General features: G+C 37.7%; 1 protein-coding gene across 1 annotated transcript in view; it reads right to left on the minus strand.

Moving 5' to 3' along the window:
• Nucleotides 1-235: 235 nt before the first annotated feature.
• The window catches only part of TOPBP1 (DNA topoisomerase II binding protein 1), a 77,698-nt gene continuing 64,030 nt past the window's right edge, over nucleotides 236-13,903 (minus strand). The window contains exons 26-28 of the mRNA XM_065876205.1: nucleotides 11,654-11,743; nucleotides 11,355-11,516; nucleotides 236-816 (exon numbers count right to left, since the gene is read on the minus strand). Coding sequence (XP_065732277.1) covers nucleotides 673-816; nucleotides 11,355-11,516; nucleotides 11,654-11,743 — 396 coding nt within the window. The 3' untranslated portion in view covers nucleotides 236-672. The remainder of the gene's footprint in view (nucleotides 817-11,354; nucleotides 11,517-11,653; nucleotides 11,744-13,903) is intronic.

Below are 13,903 nucleotides of genomic sequence, written 5' to 3' on the forward strand. Positions count from 1 at the left end.
TTTATTGCTTCAACAAGAAAACGGATACCAGAATGCTTTTCTTTTTAAAAACTTATTTGAACTACTTTGAGTCACTACTTTTATTCTTTATTGTCCTTATTTTTGAAGCTTTGGCGTCCAAACTTGGAAAACCTCATGGAGATTTGTATAAACATGCATATACATATATACACACACATTAAGTTTAAAGCCTCAGTTCCTCATTAAACCTTGTGCTCAGGCTCCTGTTAAAAAGAGGTAAAATGGTGAGAAGCTAAAAATCATGGAAAACATGAATAAATCCCAATTGATAATTTCCTTGTTGTTATGAATTAAAACAGACATTTTAAGGCAAAATCTATCACCTTGCTAAAACTTCTACTAAGCTACAGACTCAGATATTTATAAGAAAATAAATAAACAAAAAGCTCTTTACACATGTCAATATGGTTTAATGACAAGCTAGCTGAGGAGTTGCACTTTGTTATTTTAGGTAACTTTCCATTCAGGAACAGTTAATATTTCAATGATTAAAATTTCAGGTGTTAAAAACTAACTTCAAGCAGGGTCATTGTTACACTGAAGCTGAATTCTTCAAGTTCTTGTCTTTAAATTACTACACAAATCCATCACAGTTACATTCAAGCTATTAATTTAAAACACATTTAATGTTTGCTAACTGAGTAAATACAATTACTGTACTCTAGGTCGTTTGATTTTATTTTTCTCTGTAGGAGCTTTCCTCTTTTGTGAGAATCCAGGCCCAGGTTCCTTATTATTCTGAAGAAATGAAACAGCTTCTGGTAGACAGTAATTTTCTACTTGAGGAGGAGATTCCTATAAAAGGGGGTAAAAAACCCAACATTGTTCATTTTTTTCAGATTTCAAACTGTTATTTAGGTAATAGATTCCTTTACTCTGCTTTATGACCAAAAAACTTAAACATTTGTCTTTCAAGGTAGCTATTTAGCACCTGTCACCTTTAGTGACAGATCCTGTGTAACAAAATTTCACCTTTTATCAGAAAAATGAGTTTATAGCTCAGGCAGAGTGGGGCTAGCTCAGATCTTAATGGTTTCATCTGTAAAATATGGATTAAGTACAGAATATGGAAAATATGGTAAAATAAGTTAATAGCTATCATTTAACTGTGAGATGTTATGTTTAGTGTAAATTTTTGAAAATCTTTGAATGGAATGGGATGAATTCCCCTTTTCATTTTTTATGGCTTTTAGTCTGAGGAGAAGCCCCTGTCTGTGTCATGTTGACTGGCTAAAACTCTAACAGAAAACTTTGAAGAACCAGGGGACAGAATGGCAACCACAGCACTAGAAAATGAGGTGGGAAATTCATAAAGTTTGGGAGGAGCTCCAAACTCTGTGTTATAAACACTGACCAAATCCTTGCTTGACCCCTTAAATCATGTATGTGCAGAGACTCAAGGTAAGGCTCAAAGAACCCAACTAAGATTTGAGCTGCCACTCACTGTGGAAGGTCAGCCAAGTAAACTGCCTGCTAAACAAATAAAATGGTCCTCTTCAGAAGAACATGACAGGATCTAGTCTCTACAACTGATTTGTAATTTCTAGGATACATCCATAATTACTGTACACGTGAAGAAGCAGAACATGAACTATTCTCAAGAAAAAACAATCACCCCCCAAAATGGAAATACTTAAGTATCAACTTAAGAAAAAAATATACATATACTGAAAATTACAAAATGCCCATGAAAGAAATCAATCTAAATAATTAGAGATAAGCTGTCCTCAGTGACTAAAAGACTTAACATAGTAAAGATGTCAAACACTCAAACTGATCTGTAGGTTTAATGTAATTCCTATCAAAATCATAGAAAGGTATTTTTATAGACAAACAGATTTATTTAAAAATTTACATATAAAGACACAGTCAAAAAGAAGTACAGGCCCTAGAATAGCAACAACAATTTTGAAAAAGAGGAAGGAATCACGACCTAATATTAGGACTTATTATGTATACAGTAATTAAGAGTCTTGCAGAGGGAAAGACACATAGATTGATGGAACAGAACAGAGAATGCAGAAATAGACCCACACAAAATGCACATCTGAATACTGACCAAGGTGCAAGTGCAACTAAATGGAGTATAGTTCTTTTAACAAATGGTGCTGGAGCAACTGGACATTCTGAGGCAGAAAACCCCTCAACCAACCTCCTAACAATTTTGACCTAAACCGTACACCTCTATGTATTATCAGACATAAAAAGTAAAAACTATAAAACCTTTTTTAAAACTTGTTTTGCAAAAATTCCTGTTAAGAGGATAAAGGTAGGGGATCCCTGGTGGTCCAGTGGTTAGGACTCAGTGCTTCCACTACCGGGGGCACGGGTTCAATCCCTGGTTGAGGAACTAAGATCCTGCTAGCTGTGTGGCTAAGCCAAAAAAAAAAAAAAAGAGGATAAAGGTAAATGGATGAATACATAAGCCACAGACTGGAAGAAAATATGTGCAAATACATATCCAACAAAAGACTAGTATCTATTATAAACAACTCTCAAGCGTTAAAAAAAAACAATTCAATTACAAAGTAGACAAAAGACATGAAGAGACATTTCAAGGAAGAGGATATGAACATGGCAAATAAGCACACAAAAAGATGTTCACTTTGATTAGCCATTAGGAAAATGCAAGTTAAAATCACAAGAGAGATCATACACCAAATGAAATGGCTAAATAAAAAATGACAACTAAATGCAGATGAGGATACAAAGAAACTGGATCACTCATACATTGATGGTGAGAATGTAAAATATGCCCACTTTGTAAACACACTCTTGAGAATTTATCCCAGTGCAATGAAATCTTATTTTCACATATGAAACTGTACATAAATGGAAACAACCCAGATGTCCTTCCATAGGTTAATGATTAACTGTGGTACATCTGTACCACTCAGCAATAAAAGGTAGTAAAAGTATTCATTGTTGCATAAGAATGCAACAATCTGGATGAAACTCAAAGGAATTTTACTGAGTGAAAAGCCAATTGCCAAAGTTTACACACTATTATTAATTCCATTTATTTAAGTTTTAAAAAATGAGGGATTCTTGGGCTTCCCTGGTGGCGCAGTGGTTGAGAGTCCGCCTGCCGATGCGGGGGACATGGATTTGTGCCCCAGTCCGGGAAGATCCCACATCCCACAGAGTGGCTGGGCCCATGAGCCATGGCCACTGAGCCTGTGCGTCTGGAGCCTGTGCTCCACAACGGGAGAGGCCACAACAGTGAGAGGCCTGTGTGCCGCAAAAAAAAAAAAAAAAAAAAAAAAGAGCGATTCTTGTAGTGATAGAACTGTTCTGTATCTTGACTGTGGTGACAGATACATGAACTTACACATGATAAAACTGCAGAATTCGAAATACACAAATATACATGAATAGAAGTAAAACGGGAAATCTGAATAAGCTTGGATTGTATAAAGCCAATATCCTGGTTGTAAGAATATCCTTGTTTTTGCAAGATGCTACCCACTAGTGTAACCTGGAGAAAGTGTACATGGAATGTCTCTGTATTGTTTCTTACTACTGCATGTAAATCTACAATTATTTCCAAATAAAAAAGTAATTAAAAAAAAAGTAACAGAACATCTTGCTCATGACCCAGATGTTGGAAATAGTAGACAATTGCAACATAGCTATTATAACTGTTCTTAATGATATAAAGGAAAATATGCTTGAAATGAGTGAACAGAGGAAATCTCAGCACAAAAACAGAAACCACAGAAAAGAACCAAAGAGATTTTAGATATAAACAAGTAATACTTTAAAAAAATTTTTATTTATTTTTGGCTGTGTTGGGTCTTCACTGCTGCACACAGGCTTTCTCTAGTTGTGGCAAATGGGAGCTACTCTTCGTTTTTGTGCGTGGGCTTCTCATTGCAGTGGCTTTCTTGTTGTGGAGCACAGGCTCCAGGCACGCAGGCTTCAGTAGTTGCAGCATGTGGGCTCAGTAGTTGTGGCATGCAGGCCCTAGAGCACACAGGCTTCAGTAGTTGTGGTGTGTGGGCTCAGTAGTTGCAGCGTGCAGGCTCTAGGGCATGCGGGCTTCAGTAGTTGTGGCGCACAGGCTCAGCAGTAGTGGCATGCGGGCTCTAGAGCACAGGCTCAGTAGTTGTGGTTCACAGGCTCAGTTGCTCCGTGGCATGTGGGATCTTCCCAGACCAGGAATTGAACCCGCGTCCCCTGCATTCGCAGGCAGATTCTTAACCACAGAGCCACCAGGGAAGTCCAAAAATATAAGACTTAAATCAAAGTCTCACTGGATAGGATTAAGAGCAGATGAAAATAACAGGAAAAAAATCAGTGAAGTTGGAGATAGATACACAGGAATTGGGCAATCAGAAGAGCACAGAGAAAAATAATTGCAAATAAGTGAATACAGGCTTAGGGGCCTGTGGGACAATATCAAAAGAGTAACGTGAGTAACTGAATTCCCAGACAGAAAAGAATGAAGCAGAAAAAATAGCAGAATGAAGAAATAATGCCCCAAATTTCCCAAACTTGGTGAGAGACATAAGTTTAAAGAAGCTTTGTGAATACCAATCAGGATTCATACAAAGAAACCATACCTGGAAATATAAATGGTTGAAAATCAAAGATGAAGAGAAAATCCTGAGAACAGCCAGGAGAAAAATGACACATTGCATAAAAGGGAACAATTCAAATTACCATTTACTTCTTATCAGAAACAATGGAGGCCTTAGGACTTCCTCAGTGGTCCAGTGGTAAAGAGTCCACCTTCTAATTCAGGGGACGCAGTTTTGATCTCTGGTCAGGGAACTAAGATCCCACATGCCCTGGGGCAACTAAGCCTGTGCGCCTCAATGAGAGAGCCCGCATTCCACAAAACTACAGAGCCCAGGCGCTCTGGAGCCCACGTGACACAACTAGAGAGAGAAAAAAACCCACACACCACAACAAGAGAGAAGCCTGTGTGCCACAATGAAGAGCCCATGCCACAAAGATCCTGCATGCCTCAACGAAGATCCCAAGTGCCGCAATTAAGACCCGACGCAGCCAAAAAACATTATTTATTTTAAAAAATAAATATTTTGTTAAAAAGTAAAAAGAAAAAGAAACAATGGAGGCCAGGAGAGAATGAAGTCTTTATTGAAGTGCCAGAAGAAGAAAAAAAACTCAACCCCAAATTCTATATCCTGCCAAGAATCTTCAAGAATAAAGGTAAAATAGACATTTTCAAAAAAAAGAGAAAAAAAGAAAACTAGCATTGGTCCCCATCATATTTGTACTACAAACTAAAGAAAGTTCTTCTGGCTGAAGGAAAATGATACCAGATGGAAACTTAGATATTCAGAAAAAAATAACACTCAAAATGGTATACATTAGGGTAAATATAAAAGACTTTTTTCCCTTTTGATTTCCTTAAAATACATTGGATTGTTTAAAGCAAAACTTACTTAAAGTATAACACTGTACTTGTGGGGCTAAAACAGATAGATGGGCCAGACATTAAATATTTTAGTAGTTGCAAATTTCTGTTGCGACTACTCAACTCTGCAGTTGTAGTGCAAAAGCAGCCAAAGAGAATATGCAAATGTAAGAACGTGGCTGGGTTTCAATAAAACTTTGTTAATTAAAACAGGCAGTGGGCTGAATTTGGCCTGTGGGCTATAGTTTACTGGCCCTTGGTTTGAAGAACAGGGGAAGCAAAGGAATCTATATGGTTCAAGATTTCTGCATTTTATGCAAAGTGGCACAATATTAACTCTAGGAAGATTATGAAAAACTAAGGAAGTATATTGTAATCTGTAGAGCAAAACACCCCTGCCCCTCTAAAAAAAAAGCAGAGAAGTTTTTGCTTTAAAAAGACAATGGAGGGTCTTCCCTGGTGGTGCAGTGGCTGAGAATCTGCCTGCCAATGCAGGGGACATGGGTTTGAGCCCTGGGCAGGGAAGATCCCACATGCTGTGGAGCAACTAAGCCCATGCGCCACAACTAATGAGCCTGTCCTCTAGAGCCTGTGAGCCACAACTACCGAGCCCGCGTGCTGCAACTACTGAAGCCTGTGCACCTCAAGCCCATGCTCCGCAGCAAGAGAAGCCACAGCAATGAGAAGGCCACGCACTGCAATTAAGAGTAGCTCCTGCTCTCCACAACTAGAGAAAGCCCACGTGCAGCAACGAAGACCCAACACAGCCAAAAATAAAAAAGACAATGGAGGGGATTTCCCTGGTGGTCCAGTGGTTAAGACTCCACATTCCCAATGCAGGGGGCCTGGGTTTGATCCCTGGTTAGGGAACTAGATCCCATGTGCAGCAACTAAAGATCCTGCAAGCCGCAACAAAGATCCCGCACATGGCAACAAAGATCCCCCATGCCACAACACAGCCAAATAAATAATAAATAAATATTAAAAAAAAAGACAATGGATGAAATGGAATTCTAAAAAATATTAAATACCAAAAAAAGCAAGAAAAGAAGAACTGAGGAACAAAGAACTGAAGAGACAAACCAAAAACAAATGGCAAAAACCCCCAAAAAAACAGTATCAGTGATTACGGACTAAACATTCCAGATAATAAAAAGCAAGGCCCAACTATGTCCTGTTTACAAAATAGCCGTTTTAAATATAAAGACACAAATAATTTAAAAATTAAAAAGATAAATACCTGGGAAAAAATTTAACCAAGGAGGTAAAGCATCTGTAAACTGAAAACTGTAAGACACTGATGAAAGAAACTGAAAAAGATACAAATAAATGAAAAGATAAGCTGTGCTCATGGACTGGAAGAATATTGTTAAAATATCCTTACTACCCAAAGCAGTCTGCAGATTCAATGCAATCCCTATCAAAATTCCAATGGCATTTTTCAGAGAAACAGAACAAACAAACCTAAAATTTGTATGGAACCACAAAATATCTCAAATACCAAAAGCAATGTTAAGAACAACAAAGTTGGAAGCATCATGCTCCCTGATTTCAAACTATATTACAAAGCTACAGTAATCAAAATAATACGGTATTGGCACAAAAACAGATCAATGGAACAGACTAGAGAGCCCAGAAGTAAACATATGCATACATGATCAATTAATTTACGATAAAGGTGCCAAGAATATACAATAGGGAAAAGACAGTCTTTTCGATAAATAGTGTTGGGAGAACGGAACCCCCACATGCAGAAGAATGAAACTCCACCACTATCTTATATCATACACAAAAATAAACCCAAAATGGATTAAAGACTTGAACACAAGACCTGAAACCATAAAACTCCTAGAAAAAAACAGGCAGCAAGCTCCTTGACACTGGTTTTGGTGATGATTTTTTGGATTTGACACCAAAAGCAAAGTAACAAAAGCAAAAATTAACAAGTGAAACTATATCAAACCAAAAAACTTCTGCACAGTGAAGGAAACCATCAACAAAATGAAAAGCCAACTTATCAAATGGGAAAAAATATTTGCAAATTATATATCTGATAAGGGTTAATATCCAAAATATATACAGAACTCATACAACTCAACAGCAAAAAAAAAAATCTGATTAAAAAATGGGCAGAGGATCTGAATAGACATTTTTCCAAAGAAGACATACAGATGGCCAACAGGTACATGAAATGGTGCTCAACACCACTAATCAACAGAGAAATGCAAATCAAAACCACAATGAGATACCACCTCACACCCATTAGGATAACTAACATAAAAAAGACAAGAGATAACACATGTTGGCAAGGATGCAGAGAAAATGGAATCTTTGTGCACCATTGGTGGGAATATAAATGGTGCAGCCATTCTGGAAAACAGTATAGAGGTTCCACAAAAAATTAAATACAGAACTACTATATGGTCCAACAGTTCCACTTCTGGGTATTTATCCAAAGGAAACAAAAACACTAACTCGAAGATATCTAATAGCCAAGACATGAGTGTCCAGCAATGAATGAATGGATAAAGAAAACTGGTATGTACACGTACACACACACACACACACACACACACACACACACACAAAATGGAATATTATTCAGCCATTAAAGAGGAAATCTTGCCAATTGTGGCAACATGGATGGACCTTGAGGGCATTATGCTAAGCAAAAAAAGTCAGAAAGAGAAATACAAATACTGTATGATCTCTTGTTAAGTGGAATCTAAAAAAACCAAAACCCTCAAAACTCAACAGATACAACAGAGAACAGACTGGTGGTTGCTTGACAGAGGCAGGGGGGTGAGGGGTGGGCAAAATGGATAAAGGTGGTCAAGAGGTACAAATTTGTTATAAAATAAATAAGCTGTGGGAATATAATACACAGCATAATGGTTATAGTTAATAATACTATATGGTATATTTGAAAGTTGTTGAGACTCAATTTTGGAAGTTCTTATCACAAGATTAAAGAAAATTGTAATTATGTGTGGTGATGGATGCTAACTAGACTTACTGCGTAGATCATTTCGTAAAATATACATATACTGAATCATTAATTATTTTGAACACCTGAAACTAATGTTATATGCCAATTGTATCTCAATTCAAAAAAAAAAAAAGGCCAGACTCATCATTTAGGCAGATCAGAAGACTCCTTTTTGGGTAAAAATGAAACAATTCAAGAAGCACATAAAGTTATGAATCTAGGAGAGGTGTCCAATAACTAGTTCATCCACACCATCTCACCCAGCTCAAAATGGACAAGACCCAACTGTGCTCAGTACTTCTAAGCAGCTTTTTACCCCCTATTTTTCTTTTTAAGTGATATTTTAAAAAATTAATTATTTATTTTTACGTTTGGCTGTGTTGGGTCTTCATTGCTGTGTGCAGGCTTTCTCTGGTTGCGGCAAGTGGGGGCTACTCTTCGTTGCGGTGCGCGGGCTTCTCATTGCAGTGGCTTCTCTTGTTGAGGAGCATGGGTTCTAGGCTCGCAGGCTTCAGTAGTTGTGGCACACGGGCTTAGTTGTTCTGCAGCATGTGGGATCTTCCTGGACCAGGGCTCGAACCCGTGTCCCCTGCACTGGCAGGCTGGTTCTTGACCACTGTGCCACCAGGGAAGTTCCTACCCCCTACTCTTAATCATGGACAGAAAACCAAGAATTACTAGATATCTGATAAGTTCCTCTAACATGGAAGATAAAAACCCAGATAAAGGGAAAAACACAGCTTGGTGGAAGTAGAAACTATGCAGAGATAAGAAAACTTAAAAAAAATACATCAATAAATCCTCTGAGAGCTCACAGAAGGTATTAATCGATGAAACAAGAAAACATTAAAACAATAAAATATAAATTCAAAAAATGAAAACAGGTCTAAAACATGATAGCAAAATGAAGTTGATAGAATATTGAACTGCAAGAATCTCTCAAAAAGATAAAAATAAGTGAAAAATAATAAAATCTAATATACAAATAGCAGAAGTACAGGAGAGAACAGAAAGTGGAAAAAAAACCCCTCATCATTGAAATAATTCAAGATTTCCCAGAACTCAAAGATAGAAGTTACCAGACCAGAAAGGGCCCAAGTGCCCAGCATAATATAAACAGATCCTCATGAGAGTGTATCATTTTGAAATTTCATAAAACTGGGGCAAAAAGAACTTCCTAACTAGATTACAGTTACATATAAAGGATTAAGAATCAGATGGCTTTAGACTGCTCAATGGCAATACTAGAAGCAATGAGACAAACAATCAAAAGTCTAAGAGAAAGCAGTTTCCAACCTAGAATTTGATGCCCAGCCAAACTATCATTCTAGTAGGAATGAGAATAGAAAAAAGAATTTCCACAAATAGAAAGTCTCAATTTACCTTCCATGTGTTCCCTTCTCAAGAAGTTACGAGAAGAGACCTCCATCACAATCAGACAGCAGATCAGGATGACATGCAATTCAGAAAGAGGAGATTCAACAGAAAAGAGACAAATGGTGGTGAATGGAGCTCCTGGGACGATGGCAGTGTACAGAAGTAGACAGAGGGTGACAAAGATCCCTGCAGCCACACACCTAGTTTCTAAGCTGAAGTCAGAACACTGGGGTGAGCCCATCTCAGAGTCCTATCTGTGCTTGGCTTATCTTGGCCATGAACTTGACAGGAAGCTGCTGCTCTCCCCTCCTTAGCCTGCTGCTTCACACTATAGAAGTGTTCTGTTTTGACTTACTCCTGAGAGCTAGAGATAGGCAATAATAAGCTCAGATGCAGAAATACAGAGCAGCTCACTCCCCCAATGTGTTTCTGCAGACATGTAGTATTTGACACACATTACAACCCTGAGAAAGGCAGGAACAACAGGGAGCAACAGGGAGTTCCTATGGGACTAGCAATCTTCTATTTCTTATCCTCGGCACCTGAATGACATTTTGCTATTCTTTAACCAGAACATATTTTCTATACACTCTTTTTTATGTAAAAAGAAAAAATACCCCCAAATTATAGCACATGTACAAGTTTAACACAGCACAAGTTTAAGCAATTAATCTATGTTGGGTCCCATCTTAGATGGCAGCTGTATCCCTGAAACGATCAGAAATTTCTGGAGGGATGAGGTATGGGAAATTCTCTACATTCCCCCAATCCCTGCCCTTTTCCCAGTGGGTAATATTTTAAAACCTCATGTCTCAACAAATAGAGATTTTTAAAAAGTTATTTAGATGTTCAAGGAGAGCTAGTACTGGTTTACTAAGTCCTAATCAATACACCCCACTGCTTTATGACAGAGGCTTTGCATGCATGTTTCAGGCACTCCTATTAAAAGCTGACCAACTTCCAAACACAAGCAGCAACAACCACAAAGCAGGTTAGTTTTGGCTTCCCCCTACTTCTACACTAATCTGTTTGAAATCCTTTGTTGTAAGACATTTACAATCATGTGTCATATCTTGCTGATTCCTGATGGCATTTTAGGCACTCCGGTGTCAAGATTTTTCTTTGCCCATTCAAATCACCCAACATAGGCCAATTCTGAACAGGAGTATAGTGAGCCCTCCATGTAGTAAGTGTTTCATTTCCCTTACTGTCTAACACAGGTATTTACAGTGTATCAAAACAAAAGGTCAAGAAAATTTAAAAAGGACCCTTGGGTAAATGTTTCTCCTTGGACTCGTGGAATCAATTTCTGCTTTCTTTATATTCCAACATTTTAGAGGGCACTTTTAGAGGTACCCAGATTTTTATGCCCATTTCATATTTAACTTCTAGGCTAAATGTTTACATAGGTTTTCATTATTTTAAAAAATAGACTGAAACTGAAAGGGGTTGAATGGGGGAGACTAACAAGAGATTAACATTCTATGAATAACAAGCCAAGGGTTTTGTTGTGTAGTTATGTCTCTATGCATATAAGCACATTTCTGGTGGTGAGGAGGTCAAGGACAGGATCTTACAAACCTGCATAAGAAAATCAGCAATGTATTCCGTTTTCAAGCAGTACACATTCTGGGCAGCAGCTTCTGCTATATTAACTCCCAAGTCATCTGGTTTTAGTTTATTAAAGTCAGAAAAGAGATGTGTAGCTTCTTTAAATAAAGATACAGAATGACCAGGTAGCACCTAAGGAAAAAACAAAAAGCATCACAATCTATCAGTGTTTCAAAGTAGTTCAACTGTATAAGCTACACATAAAGGATTACCATTTCACAAAGCACAGAAAATCAAGAACTGATCACAGCAACCTTGTCAATACAAACCTTTGCTCCTCCTGACTGAAGAAGGCGTTTGAATCCTGCTTCTCGGGACTGATCGACATGTAAAATAACCTTCCACCCACTAAATGCCCCCTACAAATAAAAAAATAATCAGTGTTGAAATTATTTGGAAAAATAAATGACAAAATAATACAAAAAATACATTATTTTCTCTGTCAATGAATAATCTTATAACCTTTACTTCTGATGAACACACTGATAACTATCTTGGTCAGAATACTCTGAAACACATAGCCATGGTGTCTGGCACACAGCAGCCCATCAATAAATACTTGAAGAATGAAGGAAAATGATTTAATGATTCGGTAACATTAAAACAAAGCAATGTGACATTTGTTTAGTCTTTTCTACTATTTTTTTCTTAAAACTAATCAAAGGTAGAGCCTAAAGCACAGCTTCTTAGATGAGATGAAGCCTCCAGTTAATATTTCTCTTGAAAATGTTTACAAATTTGAAACATAAAATACTTAAGTACAGAATTAGCAATTAACAGAAGCCAGTGGAATTACTTGAAAAGAAAGGGAATCAAGGCTAACAGGGACTTGGAGACAGCAGAGAACTCAGAATATAACACAAAAGATGATATAACTCAGGTTCTTAACCTTTTTGTGAGCCATGGACCCATTTGGAAGTCTAGTAAAACCTATGGATCTGTTCTCTAAATAAGTTAAAAAAAAATAACAGCTTTATTGAGATATAATTTCCATACCATATGAATGTTTTTTAAATGTCCAAAATAAAATACAAAGTATTACAAAAGAAACCATTTTATTGAAAAGTATCAAAATGTTTCAAAATTTGTGACATAATAATAGACGTGCTTCTATATTAAACCCATCATAGGGTTGAAAATACGGTTTAGTCAAAAATGCATTAAGGGACTTCCCTGGTGATCCAGTGGTAAAGAGTCTGTCTTCAAATGAAGGGGATGCACGTTCGATCCCTGGTCAGGTCCCAGGGATCCCACATGCCGTGGGGCAACTAAGCCTGTGTGCCACAACTACTGAGCTTGCATGCCTCAACGAGAGAGCCTGCGTGCTGCAAACTACAGAGTCCACATGCTCTGGAACTCACGTGCCACAACTAGAGAGCCCATGCACCCTGCGTGCCACAACTAGAGAGAAGCCCGCACGCCAACGAAGAGCCCATGCACTGCAATGAAATATCCCATGTGCCTCAATGAAGATCTCATGTGCCACAACTAAGATCCAACACAGCCAAAAAAAAAAAGAAGCATTTAAATACACCTAACCTACTGAACATCATAGCTTACCAGCCCAGCCTATCTTAAATATGCTCATAACACTTATATTAGTCTGTGGTTGGGCAAAATCATCTAACACAAAGCCAATTTTATAATAAAGTGGCTGAATATCTCATGTAATTTATTGAATACTATACTGAAAGTGAAAAACAGAATGGTTTTAAGTATATCGGTTGTTTACCCTCATGATCACGTGGCTCACTGGGAGCTGTGGCTGCTGCCGCTGCCCAGTATCACCAGAGAATACTGTACTGCATAATGCTAGCCTGAGAAAAGACCAACATTCAAAATTCAAACTATGGTTTTTACTGAACGTGTATCACTTTTGCACCATCATAAAGTCGAACCATCACAAGTTGGGGAGGTCTGTATGTACTATTTTAAAGTTGTGACAAACATAAACAGTATTTCAAGTTGCAATCATAATGCAAGCAAAAATATCTGATTCCTGTGGGGCAAAATCATAGTACTGTTAATAGTGTTGCGATTTGTTGCCTAGACTTACAATGAAGGAAATGTTAACTTTCAATTAGAGGTTAGTAAAAATAAGGATGTATTTCTTCCCCCATCCAAAGTGTATAGCCTTCCTGGACCCCAATGTTCATTGTAGCACTATTTACAATAGCCAGGACATGGAAGCAACCTAAATGTCCACCAACAGAGGAATGAATAAAGAAGATGTGGTACATATATATGATGGAATATTACTCAGCCATATAAAGGAACAAAATTGGGTCATTTGTAGAGACGTGGATGGACCTAGAGGCTGTCACAGAGTGAAGTAAGTCAGAAAGAGAAAAACAAATACCATATATTAACGTATATATGTGGAATCTAGAAAAATGGTATAGATGAACTTATTCGCAAAGCAGAGAGACACAGATGTGGAGAATAAATGTATGGATACCAATGGGGGGAAGGGAGGGGGTGGGATGGATTGGGAGACTGGGATTGACATATATACAGTA

Source organism: Phocoena phocoena, chromosome 4 (genome assembly GCF_963924675.1).
Source record: "Phocoena phocoena chromosome 4, mPhoPho1.1, whole genome shotgun sequence".
NCBI lineage: Eukaryota > Metazoa > Chordata > Mammalia > Artiodactyla > Phocoenidae > Phocoena > Phocoena phocoena.